Source organism: Apteryx mantelli, chromosome 2 (assembly GCF_036417845.1).
Source record: "Apteryx mantelli isolate bAptMan1 chromosome 2, bAptMan1.hap1, whole genome shotgun sequence".
Lineage (NCBI taxonomy): Eukaryota > Metazoa > Chordata > Aves > Apterygiformes > Apterygidae > Apteryx > Apteryx mantelli.
This window is the reverse complement of record NC_089979.1, coordinates 99,910,404-99,934,582: the sequence shown is the minus strand read 5'-3', so window position 1 is coordinate 99,934,582 and position 24,179 is coordinate 99,910,404. Positions and strand designations below refer to the sequence as shown.

The window sequence follows — 24,179 nt, the reverse complement described above, 5'->3', positions numbered from 1 at the left end:
ATGAAGTAGTAGCTGGGGTGGCAGAAGAGGTTGTATTCACTGGCCTCTAAAGCCTCTTGCCATCATCAGCTACATTCTTAGTGAGAAAACTCCAAAATTTACCAAGTTTATTTGTTCTGATTCCTGTTATTAAAATACCACACATCACTGATTACATTTCTATAACATTCAACAGGATGTAAAAAAAAGAATATCCTATGGTGTTCTACAAGAAAACCAGATAAATCAAAATATTTCTGCATTTCATAGATACAAAACATACTGAATTTTCCTATAAAAACCTCAGAAATTTCACCTTTCCAAAAAATGTTTCAATTTCAGCAAAATTAAATATTGCTGAATATTCTGTTCAGTAAATACATTTCTTACTAATGGCTTCTGCAAGTGGTGAAGGATGTATCTGTATCATAAAGATATATAGAAGACTTAGTTCCTTCTAGAGTAATCTGTCTGAGATTTGGAAAAATCTCAGTTGGCCACAACATTCAGAAAGATGGAAAATTAATTTATAGATTTAAGAATAGCTGAGTTAAGGTCTTTAGAAGTCTTTCTTGGGAATGTGTTTTAGCACAAACCACAACTGGTGCTGCTTGAGGGACAAGCAAGACAGTTGCTAAGTTTTCCCTCGAGCTGTATTCTACCAGGCTTATCAAATAGGAAGGAGATCCCTATCTGAGTACAAAAGAACTTCTTAAGGACCCACTGGAAGAAGGAAATAATCTGGGTAGAAGAAAACACCCCATAACAAATCATGTGGTCCTTATGGATTTCCCACATTTCCTGGAAGAGTAACTCCACTGCAGAGAGGTTGCTTGGGCACCTTGGATCACTGCTGCTCATTCAAAGGGAAAAAAAAGGGTTTTCTGCAGGAAAACAATTACAGCTCAGTTAAAACCAAGACAACAAAAATCTTGTGTAGACCGAGTCTAATAAAGTTGCTTCCTTCACAGAGGAAATCCTCCTCTATGGTAGACAGAGTAACACACCTATTTCCTAGCAAAAACCACCTCATAAAGATCTTCAGGCCATGGATAACTGGGCATAAACTACCCTAGCTCCTAAACTATGATAAGTTGTAGCAAATCCTGGACAGCTTCAAAATCATCATACAGATGATCTAATGTCATTTTTACCTCTCTTCTTTTACTTTCCTACACTCTAAGCTTGGTACTTAGCATAGGTCATCCAGATCTGGGATTCATCCTCACCAGCTCACCAAAACCATCCTGAGGTTTGTTATTTATATATTCATTTACTGAAACAAATAAATACTACAATATTCAAAGTACTGTGATATCTTGGTATTGACAAGGCTCAATAAATAATATTGGACTAAACTGCCACATTATTTTGGAACAGGGCTTTATATAACTGACCTGCAACACAGTAGTACGGTATGGGCAAATCCAGAGATTTCTGCCACTGCTATAGTCAAGTCACACTTAAATACTAAAAAATAAAAATGATCAGACAAAAAAGACGCAGTAATTACAGCCACAACAAATTCTCCATATGGATAGTCTCTGGGGTCCTAGCGAGGGGGAGTTGAAGTTCAACACTCCTCATTGCTTAAAAACAGTGCCAGCCACTTCCATCAGATACCACTAATTAATCCTGGTATTCCACTCAGCAGACATGGCTTGGTGATGCCCTCCAAGGTCCTTACAAAATTTACATTTTTAATTCTATCACCAGTAGCTGATGCACAGCCTCCACACAGAAAACTAACCACCCCTCCCGGAAAAAAATCTACTGATGACAGACTACTGATGCGGGTTTCCACAAAATGACATACCCTCACCACAAGTAATGCAGTTGCTGTCCAATATGCATGCATACAAACCAGTACAGACCTCTCATATATGTCACATTTGACACTTGCTCCCGTCCTTTTTCCCTAACATGCACCCTTCAGCCCCCAAAATATGCAGGACCCACACAATTAATAAAACCTGCCTAATTATATGTTTTACATCACTCCTTTCTCACCTCTCACAAACACCTAGAGATGCCACCCAGACATCTCAGATTGTATCCAATCCTTTAAGGATGGAGAGAAAGTAAATGAGAAAAGGAGACAGAAGCTATTGCTGCTCAACCAGCTCTTCTAGGGGCAAGTAAGACCAGATCATCTTACAGAATGGTTCTGACACACCGGCAGAGCTGACAACGTTGGATAAGGAGTTTATAGCAGCACTCGTGCCAGAGACAGGCATATGTCAGCTCTCCTACTCCGGAGTTTTTACTGTAGAAGTATGTAGTATTATACTGCCTTTGGGATACAAGGAAAGTAGAGATTATGCTGCTCCTCTTTCATTTCCTCCCCTTGGCCTCCCAGGCTTCAGTTCCCCTTTGAAACAAATACATACACATGAGCTGAGGAGAAGTTTGTAAATATTGTGCCTGATTCTCTTCTCACACAAACAGAAGTCACAAACAGTAGAAAGGTAGTGAGCACTTGACAACAAGGGGAGAATGGAAAGCAGTCCCTAGGTATCTCCTCCACCCCATTCTGTAAAGCAGATATGGATGTTTTCTTTCAATCTCAAGGCATTAACACTGCTTCATAGCGATTCTGCCAGTTTCATTAATTGCACTTCTATTCCAATCATTTCATAAGTAGACTGTGCTTATAATCTGGCTATTTATCCTAATGTTTGATGTTTCTGACTCATATAAATACATCACGTTTGAATGCAGAAAAGTACTTTGCATGACAAATTTGAGATTTCTGCCGGAAACATTTGACTGAAATTTATTTTTGCTATCCATAGGGAATAAGCCTCTACATTATTTGATTGTTATTCACATTTTGGTAATCGCATTATGAACCTCTACTAAGAAATGAAATGGCAGTGTGCCTTCTTCCCCGAAGAGCAAACTTCTCCCTTCCCCCCCCCCAAAAGCATAGTCCTTGAAAGAGCATTAGAAAATTAAAAAGCCAACAAAAATAAAATGATGCATCTATGTTTGAATATTCATTAAAACATGACATTGCTTAGTCACTGCTTGCCATTTAGATGATGTATGGTGCTTAGACAAGCTTAATGCAACAACAGGAATTTTGTCTTGTTTTCTATGGGATGGACATAGCTTTCAGTGGGCAGATTCCTAACGATATTCAGCTGTCCTAATTGCATTAGTACTGTTAGGCCTTAAACCACCCTGTATCAGCTGGTGATCTGACTTGATGTTGTAGATAAAACCAAAGAGAAATAGTAACAGATTTCATTTCCAGATTTTATTCAGATCTATGCTGATATTCTTCATTCTCTCCAGCAGCTGCTCCACCTACAACGTTTTGCACTAGATGACACATGCCCTGTTGTCTGCTGGCACTATCTGCCCCTGGCACTGTTTGCAGCCCTTTGCGCCGATGTCGATGTACTGTTCTCTCCTGGAGACTTCCTCCTGCAGTCCCCATGTTGGCAGAAAATTTACCACACTTTTTCTCATTTTATATAGCTATTATCAAACATAACAAGCACAAGAAAAGATGAAATAAACATTTTTTCAGCTACTAAATCTCAGCAATCAAATTAATCTCTTGTTTCATCTCTCAAATTTCAGCAATGCGATAATTGTGTCCTCCACTTCCTTTGTCCTTTGCTTTCTAATACTGGCCCCAAACTCCTGCTGACCGAATTTCTGCCAAGTAACTAGCAGGAAGTGCTCGCTCTCAGTGCTCGGAAAAAATACAAACAAAGCCATGGTGGGAATGGAAACCCGGGGGAACACACTGCCTCACACGCCAAGCACAGCGGCTCTACCGAACCAGTCGTGCTTGCGCTCAGAGAGGGGAGAAGAGGCTGTCAAACTGCACAACCAAGACCAGGCAAAACCAACTCACTGAGCATGAGACCTGTGCAACCAAGTCTCACCTAATGCTAGGCTGCAATTGGGCCTGCATTCCCTGTTCCTTAGCAGATCATCTCTTTTTACCCATTCTATAATCCTCTGTGCTAGGTGCAGCCTTTGGTCTGATCCTTTCATCATCTGGCTAGCTGGCAGGAGAGGTTGTTCCCCAGCCCCCTCTGATCACTACTCAAGGAGCCAGCTACCCACCCTTCTTACACCCCTATATGCTATACACACGCTAACAGCATGACTTGAGATCTTTTGCGTCATAATGGATGATTTTCAAAGTTATGGTTTTGACAGACCTCTCAGTTGTTTCACTCTACAGCATGAATGATTTCAGCTTGTTGCATTAGCAGTGCATGACGGATGCACACAGCTATGTAGTTTGCTCAGCTGGTATCTCTTCAAAAGAGTAAAAATTCCTTTTAGATTTGTTATCTATGTAATGTCCACTAGTCACGTAGCGCATATGAGTGGTAATGATGGATAAGTGGCCTAATAATTTAATGAGCATGATTAATAGAAACATGTCAACCCATTTAACTGGCTAACTGCATAATTATTATCTTTTCATTACTTTTCTCACAATTAAAATAGTGCAATCCAAATATCCACAAGAATTACACACATCAGGAAAAAGATATTTTGGAGTTTGAACTTCATTCTTTTGCTTAATAAGTGGCTGTTCCCAGCAGCTCGATTGCTCAGCCCAAAAGAGCATGTCAGCTAGCTGAAAGCCAACTCATTGATCTTTTACACGCCTTGCACATTAGCCAGTTTGGTAACAGCTTGCAGCCCCCCAAATCCCTTTAATGTTCTTGTTCTTATTGAATCAAGTGGCCGAGGAACAATTGGATTGTCCTTACAGTCTCTTTTCCTGCTTTTTCTTCCCTTTCTTTGAACAGTGGTTTAATTCCCCTTATGGTGACTTATACACTTGCTTCTAAGAATAGCAATGGCCATGTGGAACAGCAGGAACAGGAAGCAACAGGGGAACATTTTATACAGGGCAAACATTTCAAAACAAAACATCTGTGGGAAAACACATACTTTATGTTTTTCCAAACAGGGTTTTAAATCCACAGAAGCACCCATTTTTTTGATAAGCAGAGACACCATTATAAAAAAAAAGTATAGAAAAAAAAAAGACAAAGTCATGGACTGTGCAATACTCATTTTAAGGTTGGTTTTAGGCTGCTACACAATACAAAAAATAATCATAATAAATCACTGTAACCTTTGTATATCTGTAGGGCTCAAAGCAATTTATACTTCTTTTTCTACATGAGTGAGGAAAGTAGTAAAGAATCATAAACTTCAATAGTTTCCTCAAGGTAATGTACCAAGGTAAGAGTTAAGCTAGGAACACAGATTCCCCAGTTCTTAATCTGGTTTCTACCCACTGGACAAGGTACATCTTATTATAATAACAGAGTGAGAAACCACGGTAACCCTTAATATAACTTACTCCTATTCGAGTCTGAAATAAAAAACAAGCAACTCTCCATCATCAGTCACTGTTATAACAGAAGCAGGATCAGGCCCTGATTGTCTCACACACATTCATTAATGTGTCTTTCCAACTCTTTCGCGAGATCTCTCCCTTTACTGTGGAAGAGCAGACATATAGAGGCATGACACATCCCCTGCTTTCTTACAAGCCTGAGGAGACACAGGGAGGCTGCCCCGCAGCTTATCCCACTTGCATAAAGCAGAATGAGTCTTTAATTATGCCCTACAATCAGAAGAAAGAGGGCTATGGTTTTCTAATCCCCTCTGTCTCCTTTTCCACCTAATGCTTGGGGAAGTTTCGGTGGCAAGTGGCAACAACCAACTCCTCCTCTGCTTCTTCACAAGACAGCTGAAACCCCAGCCCATTTCACTACACATAACAGAGAAACTATTACAAGAATGACACAGTGTCCTGGCTCTGGCAGCAGCCGACTCCACAGCAGGAAGATGGAGAGCAGTTTGCTCTAACTCTAATTGTTCCAGATTGGCTTAAATATAAATTCATTATTTCTTCCTTTCTTCCTCTCACTGCCCTAAACTGAAATTTGGGGCTCAATATTACCATGAGACCAAGAGTTTCATACTTCACTTGTGCAAGTAAATACCAGCCTTGCTTTAGTTTCCTTTTAACTGAATGTTCCCTTCCACCCCTACTATGAAACACGGAAACCAAAAGCTCCTGAACTTATTGTGTTTCCTGTTCCTCATGTTGCTGAAGCACGCAATCAATAGTTTCAGTCTCTGTTCACGAGAGCACTTTTCTGTGCCTCTGACCATTCTTGGTGTTCATCTCTGAGCACCCTCCAATTCTACAGAATTACTTTGGCAACGAGGTAATCAGGACTGCATTAAATATTTTGGATTATAAGAAACAACTGATTTACAGGACGGCACTTGAGTACTTGCTATATTATTCTCCAAGACAGTCCATGCAGCTTCTGTTCTCTACCCTTATCATCTTAATCTAGAATTACAGAGGATTTTATGTCTCTGAAATACCTTTGGGTCTGTCTCTTTCCTCAGGCTTTTTAAAAGATATTGATATGAAATTCAAGCCTCTGCTTAGCAGCTCCTGTCAGAAGCACACAGCGCACGGGCAGAAGAGGCTATAAGCTAGAGAGAGTAAGCTCTTCAATTGCCACCTACGACTTCAACAAGGATTATGAATCACAGCTTTCAGCCACAGCATCTCATGTTTTTTTTTAATGGAGGCTGAGGTTGGTGTAGTTTAGGTTAGTAGGCTGGGCTGCCAACTGCCAGACCTCAGGAGCTGGCACACCAACTACGCAGCCATTGGGCATCAACTCTGGGCAAGATTTAGGGTGGATGTTTAGAAACAGAAATCACTCAATCACTTACTCAACCATGATGAATTTGCAGACATTGGGAACCAGAGCCTAAGTGAAATCCAGCTTAGTTCTGTGACTCTCTAGAAGGATATCATCTTTCTTTTTTATCTCAAGATAAAAAGAAGAAATCCTCATCACACCAAATCAAGAGAGACAGTAGTGAACACAGAAATTACAACAACAACAAAGGTAATGACATTTGTTCTAAATGAGATCAGGTTTAAAAAATGGCTGAAATACCTCCACGAACAAAGACGATCACAGCTTCCAAAAACAAGATAAAAACAGAACTGGCATTAATGAGAAAAAGAGGAGAATGGGAAAAATAAACGAAAGAAAGTAAGAACAGTTGCCTTGAAGCACTGTGAAAAGGCAGTAGCCTGTAGTTTTCAGTTGCCATTTGCCAGCAACATGAACAAAGTCTTTTAGAGGTTGTGCATTATGACGGTAAGTAGAATGCTCACACAACGTAATTTTTGATATATTTTCAGAAAACAACTTATTCACACTTGGGCCCAAGCTCTCTACTAGTTAGGAGCTGGGTTTCATTGCTTATCATCTAGTCACAAGAAGGAAAATAAACTATATCTGTGATAATGGATTCTATATTGAAAAACAAACCTTTCAAAACAAACACCCTGCTCTGTCCAAAACAGGCTTAAACAAAACATACCTGCGAGTATCCAACCTGCTCTGTCATCTCCTTACTCATCTAGAATCGGTTTGCTCTAATTCTTCTTTATAATGTAAGGAAAGAAAATTATATCACTCTAGAGTATAGCTGGAATTTATGAAGAAGTTTTTACATAGACAGTTCAATAATTCTGACACCCAGTTTGCCTTTTAATTTCTAGGACAAAGTTCTTTTATGATATGAACTCCTAGTGATGTCCATGGAGATAAAAGCTAGCTGGGATGTTAGGTTTTAGTACTTGGAAGATGTTTCTTAAACCTATCTATAAATGATAGCTTTTCCAATGGCATTCCCAAGCTCCTGGCCAATGATTTAGGGGCTCCTCTGATCACAGAATCACAGAATGGTTGAGGTTGGAAGGGACCTCTGGAGATCATCTAGTCCAACCCAGAAGGTGTCAGCTATCATAGCCATACTAGTATCAGGAAACTATGACAGTTTATACCAGGTGAGGACTCCCCATAGGATCATGAATATTTGCTGCTTTGCACTGTCCTGTAATTATTTAGGTGTAGCATGCTGCCATGTCAGAAATGTGGCATTTTCATGCTTACTTTGCCATGATGTAGAATATCATGCCTGAAACATGGAACTGTGTTGCTAGACTCTCAGGAACAAATAGCTTCTAACTACTTATCAGTTTTGGCCGTGTGCCTATGCTATCAAAAACTTTCTAGTACAGACAGGCTTACACCAGCTTTTGCGCCTATATCTCAGTCTGGTTTTCTTAGTGAAATAACTACATATAACTGAACACATGTTCTGCCAACATTGCTCTACCGTAAAAAATTATTGTCCTCTAACTGACAAGGTTAAGCTGAGAAAATTTGTCTGTGGAGATCTGATCTCCCTAAATCCCTGTGATTTGTGCTGTTAATGATAAAATTCATTGAAATTAGGAATCTGCTCATTCAGTCCATATTTTTTAAGAGAACATCTAATTTGTTTCATGAACTGGATAACCCCAGAAGTTTTTATTACCTCTCTACAACTTTATTTATAGAGTTAATGCAGCTTTTACTCAAATACTATCTTATGGCAGAATTTTCCCTGCTCAGCACCATTTTTTGTTGATACTTGTGAGAATATCATTGACATTGGCCTGTACAAAATGCACTGATTTTTACGACTGCCTTAAAATCTTATGAAGCATGCAGTAGGAAGGTAGTTTAAGTTCCATCTGCTTTGGAAATTTATGTTTTAAAGGAGAAACCAGGCAGAAATTTTAGTGTCCTAGAGTTTCAATTAATAATGATTACAAAAGTAATAATTGTTGGTCAAAACAGTAATGAAACTGAAATTTTAGCATCAACTTGAGACAACACAGTCATACTCAAAGAGCATAAGCAACCATCAAGTTAAACCAGCCAATTACAAGGTTGTATGTTGAATTCAGTATAGTAGAGCATAATTTGTAAGCTGCTGCTTTAATAAAACATTTACAAGTTATTTAAGTAAAAAAATAAGGGGGGGGAGAAAGGGGAAAGAAAGGAAAGGAAAGGAAAGGAAAGGAAAGGAAAGGAAAGGAAAGGAAAGGAAAGGAAAGGAAAGGAAAGGAAAGGAAAGGAAAGGAAAAAAGTTACAGTATTTTTCCAGCTGTCATAGAAATGCAATATTTAGCATTAAAGCTGTACACAAGTGGAGATCCTTTGCCCAGTGATGCTTTATTTGCATGGAAATTCGGATGTGGATGAAAATGGGTGTGAATGGGAAGTAATACGGAAGAGCAGATGCCTGGTGAGGCAGAATTTAGTGAGGGTAGGCACACAGACCTGAAAGCAAAACAGACCTGAAAGGGCCACTACAAATGGAAATACACCTAGAGTAGAAACTCCTCCAAGTTGAAATGGGGTCTGAAATTGCCCCTTGGATTTGATAGCAAGAAACAAGCCTCTCTCTCCCCTTCCAGGTGTACGCAGCAGACCAATATGTTTAGGAATATGGCACACCAACTGCATCGCAATAAGCTCAGTGAACATTTACTTCAGTGAACAGTGACATATGACTTGAATAAAGCTGATCTGAAAAATTCCACTGCTATAGCAGGCCTCTTATAAAAAAGACTCATCTTTTTTTAAAATGATTCAACTGTCACTTGAAAAACAAACCTTAAAAGACAGGCACTTTCTAAAATGTACTTTACCAGTTGAAATCATGAGGAAATATGCCTGGTCCAACTAGACGGATGAGCTGCTTCTTAGTGTCTTGAATCCACAGGTGACTCAAAACTGCAAAGAGTGATTTTTAAATATTTTATAACCTTTTGTTGCAGTGAGGTAACAACCTGGGTGTTTTAGTTCAGCTTTCCCACTTCCATAAGCCTATATTCATCCCAATGTATGTGGATGTCTCTTAGGAGAGTATCAAAGTTTCGATCAGTGCAGGAAGAGGCAGGGCTATTTAAATACTGCTGGGGGCTTCTGCAGGCAGCTGCACCACATGGGCGTCAACGCTCGAAGCGGACTTGTTGCTTTCTCTTACTGTGCTCATGTAAGACTCCACTACTGGTCACTCCACCACTGACTACCTTTGTGTTTAAACCACAACTAGAACAACTATATCATAACGGTTTAAAACATACCTAGAACAGCTCTATTGAGAGCCACTAAAAAATCAGCAAAGGTGACAGCTGGGGCAGAAGTTTATCAAAAAGATGAACTGCAAGAATGGAATAAACATCAGGCAAGAAACCAGTTAGTGTAGGTGGTACAACTCTTCTCATCAAATACCATAATTTCTTTTTATTCTTTATTGACGGAATCAAAATCAGTGGAGACTAACTAGGATTATTATGGGCTTTGCAGTTAGTTCTGTTCATCTGCAATGGATTGTGAACTCCTTTATCCTCTTCTTCCCTGATACATACCTCCCCACTGAAAGTAGCAGAATAGTTCAACAAGAAGTAACCTTAATGGCGCAATAGGAAGATTTTTTTGCCTTTATTATTTTTGCATCTGTTGATATACTACTTAAAGATTCTTCTCAAATAGTAGATTTAATGCCTCAGTACCTCTAAGATGCAAACTACTCATTTTTATCTTAGAAGGTTTTCCTTCACAGGTGAAAGAAACAGCATTGTAGGACCTGAGGAGGAGAACACTAGTTAAAATCTTGCCAGTAGATGTCTCTGTGAAACACACTGCAGGACACTTAAGAAGCTACAGACTTCAGCAAAATGCAAGTGGCAGTTTAAACCTTTAAACTTAAGAGTAAGGGTAAAATCAACTAGGTCACTAGCAATTTCTGAAAACTGTTCTTACATAGTCACAATAAAAATGGGTTTTACTTAAAACTCAGTGACTCCCAAGTTAACTAAATATTCATTTTTTCTCCTGATACTATCTCATTGAATAAGAAGAATTCACAAAAGGCTAAACTTACGTACTAATACTCTTGACAGCAAGTTAAATAAAATGTAGACTCTTGGGGGAAAAGTATTTTTATCATTTAAATTCTGGCTTTTGTGAAAACAAACAGTCCATTCCTACTTCCAACACAGAGTTTTCTTTACTTAATATTTTCCCTCACATTAAAAATCAGTATGTGGAAGAATAAATTTTAGTTGTAGGCTAAAATAGCACAGCATAATTATGCCCCTGATGGATAACATTCAGAGATTCCTACATTTTCTTCATATCTATATATTATTTGGCAGTGGTCTTATTTGCAAAAACACAGCTTCTAAGCAGAGAAAATAATATTATTTTCTTAAAATTGGCACTTGCCATTAACATACAGCATGATTTTCTGATTAATAATGAAGAAAAGATCTCAAAAGGCACAGATCAGCTAGAAAAACATCGGCTTAAAATATACACACGTAATTAGGAGAGGACGTCAAACAGACTTGATTACATGTTTCATGGGTATGTGTCAAAGAGTGTAAAGCAGTTGACTTAACCCCAGGGTGACTTCAAGAGGATTTACTTTATCTAGTGTTTGTGATTAGCACCATATAATCTGGATTTGCTGAACAAGTAGAGTTTTATACAATATGCAAATTTTTTTTCACTTTAATTTAGCCCCTTTGTATTTAGCATAAAAATCTCCGTGTTGCATGAAGGGCTGAAACAGCTGGATCCAGTTAGTTAGGAAATTAAAAATGCAATAAATCAAACAGAGTAATCCTTGCCGTGGCACCCAGCATGCGTTAGAATGGAACCGTGGCACCCGCTGAAGAATGGCCAAAGTGCACACCCCCCACTCCAGCGGGACCTCCTCCTGTGAATGCCAATACACTGATCCATTCTCCAATCACAGAGTGCTTCTGTTTTTCAAATAATTAAATTTATTTCATCACCCTTTCAAGATTTATTTTCCAGGTGTGAAATATGTGTCATATCCACAATGTAACATTTTACTTCCTTGCTAGTAATATCAAGACATAATCAAAATCAATTAGCAATATAAAATATTGTTTAAAATTTAATGTAATTAAATTACACGCAATTTCATTTTCCATTTCCCTCTCAGTTCCAATTTGTAGATGGTACTTTTAAAATATCTATAGAGAAACAATATTTGAGCATTTCTAATGCAGGTTTTAAGAATAAAACTGCACCCAATTTTTTTTATTTTCCCATTTTAAAAAGGTATTCCAAGAATAACAGGGACTCTGATCCTTCAGTAGATTTAGGCAGCAAAAAGTCTTTGGAAGGTTTGCACTCAAGATACATAGTCTGATTCTAAAATCCTCACTCCTGTTCTCCTTTTAAAAATATGGTCCTGCAGACATTTATCCCTTAGCTGTCTGCCTTAGCACAATGACAATTTTGTAGTGAAACGGGCAATTCCTTCGTAAGCTAACTATATCTGACACAAAATGATCTCCTTGGGAGAAGGATATTGAAGACAGAAAACAGTTCTTTTCCAACATAACCTTTTGCCATGTGTAGGCAATGCTAGACCAGCCTAGGAACCAGAGTATCACAGTTTCACTACTTTGTCTGCTGTTAATATTTCTACAGCTGTTATTTTAGAGCAGGGTCTTATACTCTTTCTCTCTTGATGTAGGCTACAGTAATTTCTCCCACTTTATTTATTTAAAGTGACAGATTTTGCAATGCTACCTCAGGCAGAATTGGGAATAGATTATCTATAGCAAAAAGCTAGGCCCCAGTCATTCATTCAAACTTGCCTTCCAAATACATTGCACGTGCTTGGCTGCATTTTCAAACAGTTGCATGCAAATGTTTCATCTACTTGCTCAATTTGTAATACTGATTCTTTAAATCATTTTAATCCCATCTACAGCCATTAGCAAATATGTGCTCTGCTGAGCATGTCTTTTCTAATAAATTAACAACAGGCCCAACAACAGCTTCTTTTGATGCAAAAGAACCTACTGAGCTTTCCTTCTTATCAGCTTTAACCAGTAATTTGAAAATGAAAATGATCACAGACTTTTGAAGTCAGATATACATATATGCTCTTCATATAAGACTTTTTTCGACTGTTCTTCCATAAAAGGGGCAGTCTCACCCTGGAGATGGATTTTTTTTTTTTTTTTTTTTGCCTTTGCAAGATGGCTTTTGTGCTGGCAGAATGTGATCCTTTCCCTCACGGAGAAAGCAGAATCTACCTGAGTAAGCTTGGATCTGAAGCATGAAATATATGTTGCAAATCAGAGCTCACTCATGGAGTAATAGACAGATGAGGGTTTCACAAATAGAAAACCTCTTGCCGAGCCTTCCCACTCCTCAGGATACTTCCAGTGCACTCCCTGTTCTGCTTTATTAGCTTATTTCAACCAAGAGAACTGCCCAACACAAACCCCAGATCATAAGGAAAGATGAGAAAAAAACACTACTCCCATCTCAGCTAATCTGACAGTTCAAATTTTTAGTCCTAAAGGGATTGCTAGCAGGAGGCTCACCTAGAAGTCCAAAAATTCCCTATCCTGCACTAAGCTAATCTCTTAACAGGCAATAAGAACAGTCATTGCCATGCTATAACTCATCTTGTCCTAAATTTCCAAAATAGGTCAGAGGGATCATGCTGGTGAAGTATTCTCTCTTTCCACTAATTACAATGAGAGTTTGATGGTCAGGTCAGATGTAGGTGCTGGCAGCAGGAGGAGATCAGTCCCACCCAGAGACTAAACCCTGATCTGGAAACATGCTCAGTTCCCTCGCTCCCTGCTCCCCTGAAGATCAGTATCTATGTGATTTACTAAAACTCAGGTAAAATTTCATGGCTGATCAGTAGGTCAGGAGTTAGTCTCAAAGCAGCCATCTAATATAAGGCAGAAAAAACATACACTTTTCTTGTATTATCCTGTGTCCAGTATGTAAGGCACACAGAATTGCCATGGAACTGCAAGAAAGTTAGACTGTAGAGCTGGTGCTCCCATTGGTAAAACTGTGGTCAAGGGATAATCCAAGTAGGAATGAGGCTGCACAGTTTAACTCAAGAATAAATAGGATTCATATACAGTGTAATCAAAAAATACACTGATTGTTCACTGATTTGCTTTACTACCGCAAAAAAAATCACTCTCTTTGGTTAGGAACACAATGGTTTATTTTGAACTAAGTAACTTGGAAATAGATTCATCACTGCAATTTATTAAAGATTTTCCCTTCTTGCTTTCCCAGTTGCACACTGTTGTATACCTCTCCCGATTTCAGCGATAAAGAGCAGTCCCCAGATTTTATCATTATGGTTAACATTCTAGGCAACAACCATCACCAACTTTCTTGCAGAAACCGAACAACCAACACATGGACAAACTCTACCCTTATCAGCTCAATAACAACTCCCATTTATAGCTACCCTAGCTCAGCGAGGACCTTCACATTATTACGTTAAACAATCAGGGTAGGGGAAAAAGGATTAGCAGAGACAGGAAAGAGACAAGATGTGCAGCGAATGACAACACTCCTGTCTTAAAGCCTGTGCTTGGGAACTGCCAGTGCAGGAGTGCACTTTGTCATTCCTTAGGATCAAGAAAAATGGTTCTTTGCAAGAGGACTTCAAGGCATTTCTGTTGGCTTTAGTAAAGACAACACAGTGGCCTACAAGACAATACAACTGAGGATGATAAGTTCAACACCTGTTAAATTCCCCATGAAAATATTATTCTATTTCAGTCAGCCCTGTGGCATTTTTCTGGGATGGCTTAACCAATATTTAGATGAAAGTGCATAAATCATACCAAAAACCAAAGGGCGTGCTGTGATCTTACTCAAAGCAGTTTTACACCAGGGTGGTTCCAATAACTTCAGAAGGAATTGCTGATCTACACTACCGAAGTGTAACTACTAGGACACCCAATACACACACATAATCCACTCTTCACCTAGGGATTAAATATATACTTAAAGATGGATGGAAGAGGAAAGGCAGACAGGCCACGCTAGTTGGCATATAAGAAACTCTTCTGGTGCCAACAGGGTGGTTAAAGCTTCCTTGGTGATAAAAATGGTTTCAGTGACTCCAGCACACTTTTCTGTGGAAACACATAGAGACCCCCAACACAAAAATGCCTCAAGTTTCTCCTGTAGTCTTCGATGTTTAGGGACCTGCAATGTACATACCCCTGTCAAAGGAGAAGTTCTCAGTAGCAGCAGACATCAAGAGCTCAGTATCTCTGGATGAGGGAAAACCCACCAGTGTTGTACACTGACACTCCCTGCCATTTCTTGCCTTGGCATGGCACAGCCAGTGCAAGAGCACAGGCAGTGCTCCCCCAGCTGTTAGTGGTCCCAGATTCCTCTTTCCAGAAATCTCCCAAGTATGAAAAGGCTCTGCTGCAAACCTCTGGCTTGTAATTACACTGGAAGCCATCAAAGGCCATCACTGCAGAACATCTTGCTAACTTTTTTTGTCTGAACACAGAACAATTAGCCCTTGACAAGAGTGTATCTTCTGTCAGCTGCACTTTTTCTTCATTGGCTCAGCTTATACCAAAGACATTTTTCCCTCCTCTTAGTTCCTAAGAAGCATATTTTTCTCTCTAGGATAAGTTATATTATGAAAAAAAAAAAAAATCCAAGACATTTTGTGCTGTAATACTTCTTCCTGTGTTATCTTAACAGATTTGAGGAAAGACCCTGAATTTTTCGGTCCTGCCCTAGGCTTCTTCACAAATTAGACAGTTTGTGGATGCCATCTACACCAATATCAACAAATCCACATTAAAAAAACAAAACAAAATAAAACATAAAAGCAGTTTTTATTTCCAGAAATAAACCTTATAAATAGATTAAACTACAAAAACAGCCCTGGCAGGATTTCTTCTGCTAACTCGCTTTTTCATAGCGTCTGAAATCATGCTCTTGCTGTTAGGCTGTATTTTGAAGGCTACAAATGATGTCTTGTTTGCATTAGTTAAGTCACAAAAAGAAAGCTAAGAAAACCTGGAGTGACCAGTAACATGCTAGCAGCAAGACCTATTAGAAGTAAATAAATAACTTCCTTTCCAGTTTGTTTTCTAAACCAAATTAATCTTGGGACTGAAATTAAAAAATCGAATCAGTCACTTGACAAGTCATAAAAAAAAGAGAGAAGAGATTTATGTCTTTTGACATACCAGTAGTGTCATTATCTGGGAATTAAAAAGCTTTCAGATTTAAGCTATTTTGCACTCACTTCACATTCAGAAGTCTATCTTCCCTTCCTGATGCCAAAATTTAAAATGCCCTCTCCTCTCTTCACTGTATCCATAATTCCAGAAGTATGAGTGTAGATGGAGTATCTTCCCCACTGCCAACTTGTCAAACTTTTTTTCTTAGAAACTGCCCCCCAACAACCCACAACCACCATTTAAGTGTTGGTACAGCAGGGGTTAATTGTGAGCCACGAATTAAGGTACTAGTACAGCTAGCCCAGGTTTCTTTTACACTAAGGTTCATCCTATGGCAAATGAGTAGCATGGGGAAAGCAAAGCTGAAGTTTAATCAATGATTCATTCTCTTTTAAACCAATGGAAGAGTTTCCCAAAAAAATGAATGATTTCAAAAAACTTGGCCAATATGGAGCATCCACTTCCTAAATACCCATATATCACAAGCTGGAGAACATGTCTTAATGCCCTCCTTCAATCTTATGACCTTTAAAACAACAACCCCAAATCCATAAAAGTTACGGATGAAAGCAGCACCAAGGATGAAAGCAGTAAAATTCAGAGGCATCACTAGTGTTCCAAGCTTAGGTGAAATGCCCAGATGATGGCAGGAAGCAGGCACAACCTTCACACTACACTGGCAAGCACAAACAAAATCCCAGCAATCCCTGTCAGTCTGACCAAAGAGAAAATTCTTTCCCAGCCCTAAATCAGATGATTAGTATAATCCTAAATTTTTAAACAAAACACAGGAGAGATTGTACAGTACCACTAAGAGCAGGTTGCCTGAGGTTCCATCACCAGCTGCAACCAGTCCTTGATATCTCAGAGGAGGGTAAAAATTAAAAGCAAAGCAAAAAATAACTCAAAAGTCCCAACTCCCAAAGGCCAAGTTAAAAATCAAAATCAGCTTCACCATTTAGCATCCAGCACTGTGTTTCACTTTGGCTGTTGTGTGGTATAATTGCCTTTATGACAGCCAGCACAGCCTCTACTCTCCAACAACTAATCAAGCATCCAGTCACTTAAAAAAGGACTTTTAATTCATCATCCTTAGGAGAGCTAGTTTGCATTTTACAATTTCTTCCAATATATATTTTATTTTGCTGTGGAAGTAATTCATGTTTCCTGAACAGACATCATAATTAAACTACTCTTCCTAATAAAATTGCAAATGATGTACCTGGGTTTCATTTGTAAAACTGACAAATATTTAATGGTAAAAATACACACCAGCTAAGGCCAAGGTTATCTTAAAAATCATAGCACACAAGACCCCTGAAAAAGGGAAGTAAGTACACACACGCATCATGATGTAACTCTAGCATGAAATATGCCTTGTTGTTAAATGAAAGTTGAGACAGGTCAAGGACTTAATTGGGATGATATCAGACTCAGAAACAAATCTCTGTTTTTCACAATAGAGCCTAATGATCAAACTGTGATTTACCTCCCATTAGCGGTCTCCCTCCCCATCTTAAAGAATTACACTGATACAATTCAGCTCCAATACATCCTAAAATAACTCAAGCAGTGCTTTTATTACACAGAACAGCAAAATTAATAACAACAACATTTTGTTTATCTTGCTTGTTTCCACTCCAAGCTATTCAAACCCAGAATGAGAACCACTTGTTGCATTGGCTGAATGCAAAGGAAATACTCCAGGATCTACTGAAAAGTGAGATTCAAAAGCGATTCACATCTGACAGTGCATTTTGCCACTGAAAATTCTGTGACAGTTGAAGTGGAAGAAATATGAATAAAGTGACTTAAAACAAATCTGCAGTCATTCTGGATTCTGAAGTGCTTCTCCAGTATGCTTTGTTGTATACATACAAATGCCAATGCTCTCTGTTCAAAAGCAATAGCGTACTTTCAACAGAAACTGAGTAAGCTGCAAAACTCTGATAGCCTCAAGGTTGTCCGGGGAGAAAAGGATGGTGAGGGGAAAATGGCAATTCCAACGCACTGAATCAGTTATTGCATTCGTCGTGCTGGACATGGATACATTCAGTGTCTATAGAAATTAAAACACTATATGTTTAGGACATTAGGATACTAAAGTCCTAATTGAAAAGCATACCACATAGAAATTTATGTATGTCCACACACATTGCACATATTATAGTTGGGTAAGTTTTAGCATGAAGGGCAACGTGGATAGTTCCTACCTATCTGGAACACAAGTTTGAGTCATCTGGGAACACAGGTAATGGTGTAGGACCAACCTGAATTTGGGGCAAAATTCAAGGATCGTGTGGGGATTTAAAACTTTTGCAGAATTCAGTTTCTTGTTCCACCATGACTTACTGTAAGTTACTCTGTTCTCTTGTGGATGTAAAGAGGCAGTACTGGCACTTCGGCTTTTCAGCACGGCACTGTAGTCTCTGAAATCTTCACAGAACTAGAGACCACCAAAGCACCCGAGTTATGCCAGCAGCGCGGAAGTTTTTCAATTCAAATATTTGTCAAAAACATTTTTGCAAATATTTAGTTTCTCAAGCTTCAGCTCAGAATAGGTTTCTTCTTGTTCACTCTTTCAGCTTCTATTTTTTCTCATCTCTCTGTCTACCTTTCTACATTTTAATACTATGGAAAAAATACATTTTTATAATTAAAATAACCCTAAATTTTTAATTTTTCATTTAAAAAAAGAATTTAAGTCTAAAATGTTGAAGCAACCTCCACATTTTTTCTCTTAACAATTTTCAGCTTCAAAAGGCTCTCTTTCTAGCAAAATCCAAGCCTGTAGAGTAAGGGATATGAGGAAAAACAAAGGTTATCATAACAGTTAAAACACCCTAATCAAAACACTCTACAAAAAAGCATTAGAAATTTCTCTGTGAGGCTAATTCAATGTAGGTGTTGTTGTGTATCAGACAACAGACATCATTGCTTTGCAAACTTACTAAATTACCTACAACATCTACAGAAGTGTTTCAGCCTCCATAAGACAGCAGTCCACAGCTCTTTCGAATGCAAGAGAGTGCTGTAAAAAGCCTTGTAATGATTTTATTGAAGCATACTGGTAAAAAATATGGTGCTGATACAGTCATATGTGGTTTTATTAATGAACAAATATAACAATTCACCACACTCCCTTCAGAGTAGTATAAATAAATCTGCTTTGCTTTCTGCACCAGTTAGGCCTGGGTATTGATGAGTGTTAGAGAAAATAAAATTTGATGTATTTCAGATACTGAAGAAAGAAAGTTATCACTTCAAGCCAGATTTAGAACAATTAAAAAATAAAAATACCCTAAGCAATAAATTAATCAAGCCCCGAATTAAAGGCAACTTCTCCAGCCTCATAACAGTTCTGTGGAGGACCCTTTCAACAGACAGATTATTTCAAGTCACTTCAGCGGCCTTAGATTTCATCAACGCTACAGGCCAGAAGGAAAATTTAAAGCAATAATAAAGACCGAAAGGTCTCAACAGACTATTTATTCATGCTTCTATTCTACCCTTTCATCTACTGCCATCCACTTTATTTAGGTTCAGGGCTAAGTAGTCCCCTCAGTCTAGTATTAAGAGATTTTTCAATTGTTTAGCTGAAATAGCTACCACGAGAAGTGGTGAGATGAGAAGATGGATGAGAAGGTGCAATGGAAAGGATGTTACCATAAAGCGTCCCTTTATGTCAGGCACCTGGCAGTGCTCCTACACCTTCATCCAAAGCAGTAAGCTCTCGTTATCAGGGAAGTTGTTTGTTTAAGACTGCACGTTCTTTGGAAGCATTTATATTGCAAGAATGTATACTAAAGGCTCATTTCCCATCCCTGATGCAGAGCATCATAAAGCAAAACATCGTTACTTGTTTGGGGCTCAGTTAGACTCCTGTCAAAGTCGATGAAAACTGCTGTTTGATTTCCACATGAGCAAGGCCTCAAGTCACTAACAGAATTGTCCCCACAACATTCTTGCTCCGCGAGGAAGAAGAAAATAGAATTCTTGAAACAAACCTAACAATAAACCAGAAATTATACCAGCCTGAAAGGGACACACAGACAGTGTGTCTTTGGACTCAGAATATTTTTAGATCATGAGGCACTTCATGCCCAGGTATAGGGAACTGAAGAATCCATTGGAGAAGGGAGGTTCAGACCTTACACACTAACTGTGCACACACCTGACCCTGAAACCAACACTTGAAGCACTCCGCCAGGACACCGAGCCTCCCTGCATACCCCGCGGTGTGAGGGTTCCTGGCTGGTGGAGTCCCTTGCTCCTCTCACAGATATCCCTGGCTCACTGCAGCCATCACCAACAGCACGGGGGGTTGGGATGCTGAGCCAGACAAGCTGCAGGGCATCCTGGAGTCAACAAGGCACATTAGTGTCACTCTTCACACAGAGCTTTTGGCTTGAAGACTATGATCCAGTCCACAGTTATACTGGGAACTACACCCTTAGCTCCCTGCTAGGGGCTTCAAAGATACTCAGAGGGAGCCCCTGAAAAGAGCTCCTAAGTCAGGAAACTCCCTCTCAAACTAACAAGCACGGGTCTCCTACCTCAGGCTACTTGTCCTTGCCTTGTGGACGTGAAGTCATGGCAGTAAATGGGCCATGAAAATCATCTTCCTAGGGAAGTCTACTGCAAACAGAGACCTTCTGGTTTGCACTGATTTCCCAAAGTTAGTGTGCCTGGGAAATTTCAATTCCATAAACCACAGCCATATTTTTATATGATCCATACAGCTGAACAAGGGTAACAGAAAGACATTATTAATATAATAATCAGAATATATCTCAGAATAATCAGAATATATCTCTCCCAATTACTAGCAGAAGCTAAAACTATTGTCTGGAGTATGTGTTTGTGCTCTATCACCTCCTAGGACACAAGAGTGGAGGGCAGAAATTGCTTTTGCTAGTGGAAGACAGGACTGTATCATTTTGTAGCTGACATGTCTCTCAATGAACAAGCAGGATTTTTTCCAAACACAACTGGTTTAGGCAAGCTGCAACAGTGAAGCCAACTGTTATTATAAAGCAACTGTCATATAAATATGAAGAGATTCAATGTTTGGCTTATGTAAATATTCACAAAAAATCAGAATAAGACAATACAGGAATTCATCCTTAGGATTAGTTCTAAATCATGTCAGTGAAGGAAGTCACCTACTGAAATGAACTCCTTTTACCCAGGTGATTAAGTAAAAGAGATGACCTGAATTCATGTCCATGGATTACTGACTCTGATGTGTTCTGATGATACAGATCCTGAAGTGGGATCAGGATGGCAGGCTGCGAGCTTGTTTATGAATCTCAGATGTACATATTTTGTACGTATCTAGCCACAAACTGTGGCTGCTGCATGGATATGCCCTAAGCAATAACTGGAAGGGTCTGTCCTCCACTTTTCACAGCTCAATATCCCCCAGGCTGCATTACAATATCTTCTGCTGGAAGGAGGCATTAGCCTTAGGTAGTTAGAAAATCATGGAATAATTTAGGTTTGGCCTCTTGAGGTCATCTAGGCTAACTTCCTGCTCAAAGAAAAGCTAACTTCAAAGCTAGAAGAGATTGCTCAGGACTGTGTTCAGTTGAATTTTCAAGATCTTCAGAGATGGAGATCTGACAGCCTCTCTGGGCATTTCTTCCAGTGTTTACATACCCTCACCCTGAAAAAGTATTTCTTTACATGCAATCAGAATTTCCCTTGTAGCAACTTGTGACTGTTGCCTCTCATCCTTTCACTGTGTACCTCTGAGAGGCTGGAATGTCACAATCACGTGCTTTTCTCAGGGAGCAAGATGGGAATTTTCATGAAATTTACAGCTGTAGGTTATATAAAATAGAGAGAGAGAAAAAAGGCAAACCATAATGCTGCTTTCCACTACAGGGTGTCAAAATACTGACATATATAAATTACTGTGAAAAGTCATAGTTTGGAAAGTTTGCTGCTTGAAGATAGTTACCTACACGGTGTAACTATATTTCCTATTTAACAAAAAGCTTTGAGGTGTACTTTGAACTCCTTTTGGTGGCTCCTCTCTAAATCTGTGCTAAAAAATAGCTTTCCTGCAGGAGGTCAAGGAGGTCCTCATGCACAGCAGGAACTCTTATTGCTTCAAGCCTCAATGGGATGTAGCTCAGCTACTTACTACTATTATTTTCCTACTGCATCTTTGTGAATGTGAAACAAACTATAAGTGCCTGACGTACACAAGCCTTGCATGCATATTTGGGGAGAACAGTCTGGATTTTTGTTTCTTCCAAAGAAGCTTAGAATAATCCAATACACAAGACCTGAAAAAAACAGTTACACTGAAGACTCTGATCTTCACCCTGGTGAACACAGATAGTAAATCTAGGATGGAAAATTAAACTATAGCCATAGGAAATAAGATTGGACTTGTGCCTTGAGTATAAATCTGTAACGTCACTCTTTAGTAGTAGAGTTATGTTAACTGACCTGTGAGTCTTTCCAGAACATCGAATCCATGTTTCAGAGCAATGATATCAAGAAAAGAGACTGTGCCATCTTCAAACCTGAAGAATGGAACAAATGAGCACAGTAAACAAATCATGCAGCTACAGTACAGACAAGAAATCTATTTCTAGAGTTACTATTTTAAATTTGGTGAAACTAACTTGCAGAGCAGAAACTCTTACCTTAGGGATCCATCTCCCCATCTTGTAGTGTCCTCTGAAGTGAAAATATATACTTCAAAGCTAGATGTTCATATGAACAGTAGCTTGCATAGAGGAAGCTACATTTCCCCTGCACAGGCTACTTGTGGGTTTTGGATCTGCAGGGTAATGGGTAACAGTTATGTCTTGTGCCTGTATGTCATAAGGTCCCAAGTAATCTGCTGCCCGTGTCAGAAGTTGTCAGGAATAGGTGAGGAGACAGGTGGAGACTTTGCATTTGTCCCACTCTGAAGTGATTACGACTAGTACAGCCAAGCTGGATGACAGAGACACCTTCCTTACCTGGAGCAAAGAGGGCAATCACTAACGAGTCTCCCTCCGTGTGCTCCTGCTGGAAATAACTGACCTATAAGAATATGGCTATACAAGGACAAGACAAATGTGTATCCACTAGCAGCACCTTTTTGAGGAAATACCAAATAGGGCCTAAGAGAATTTCAAGGGAGGCAGAAAAGGAAAGGAAAGCCATATCAGCCATCAAAATATGTTTTCCTTAGGCTCTGTGTGCATCATAGTCCACCAGGCATTTTAAGGAGGGGCCACTCAACTTGCCTGACAACACAGGAGAATGCAGAATAACGCTGAGAGCTGACGAAGCCAAAACTACAGAGGAAACAAATACGATGTACAAATACACTGAACTCACTGCCACAGAAGGCTGAAATGGAGAGCAGAGCAAGTTTCTAAGAAGGAGGGAGCTGCCTCCAAAGCTATAACAGTTAATGACAGATATAAACCCACCAGAAATGACCTGAAATCTAACAGTTCAAGTTTTAAATCAAACTCTGACCATAAAGTTGGTATTCCTTGAATCTTCCTCAGAAAGAATTGATAATTTCCACGTTGACAAAGTACTTGACAACATGGAGCACACCAGCGGCACTCTTGGGCAAAAATGCTTTACATGCACACATAATACATGAGAAAATAGAGGAGTTTTTTGCTGGATGTATTGTTTTTCTTAATGCACATAAAAAACTTCTGATGTTGCAATTAAACATGCATTGTAAAAAGGCTCAAAGGTTAAAAAATGTCAGACTTCAAACACTTTTTCTTTAATAACACCAACTCCCAACAGAATAGTATAATAGCTCTCACACTTCAACAGTGATTTTTCTTGCTTTTCTTCTATTTCATTTTTCTATAGTTATCAACTAATTTAAACAACACACAAGTGACACTGATAGGGCATCAGGTGAAGAACATATAAAACTTTCAAAAAATATTCAGTAAGGTCCACATAAAAGAATAATGTAAGAGTATTGTATATATGGTTATATATTCAGACAGAAAGAGGCAATAAATTACTACAAATCAAAGGGGGAGAGAAAAGCAGTGGACTGCTACAAGGAAGAACGGTCCAAAAGAGATATTTAGGTTTGCATAGTCCAACACAACATAGGCCAAAAATCCTCCTCAGGATTTCTGCATCTTGTCTAATAATAATTAATGGCCAAGGCCATTTACCCTGAACCTCAAGAGAAGAAACCTCCCTGGTTTTCAGTGATGAAATTTAAAATGGCCATTAGTGATTT

The 24,179-nt window shown here is 39.0% G+C and overlaps 1 protein-coding gene across 1 annotated transcript in view; it reads right to left on the bottom strand.

Moving 5' to 3' along the window:
- The window catches only part of MOCOS (molybdenum cofactor sulfurase), a 141,640-nt gene that overhangs the window by 83,342 nt on the left and 34,119 nt on the right, over nt 1-24,179 (bottom strand). Inside the window, exon 3 of the mRNA XM_067292170.1 lies at nt 22,406-22,482. Coding sequence (XP_067148271.1) covers nt 22,406-22,482 — 77 coding nt within the window. The remainder of the gene's footprint in view (nt 1-22,405; nt 22,483-24,179) is intronic.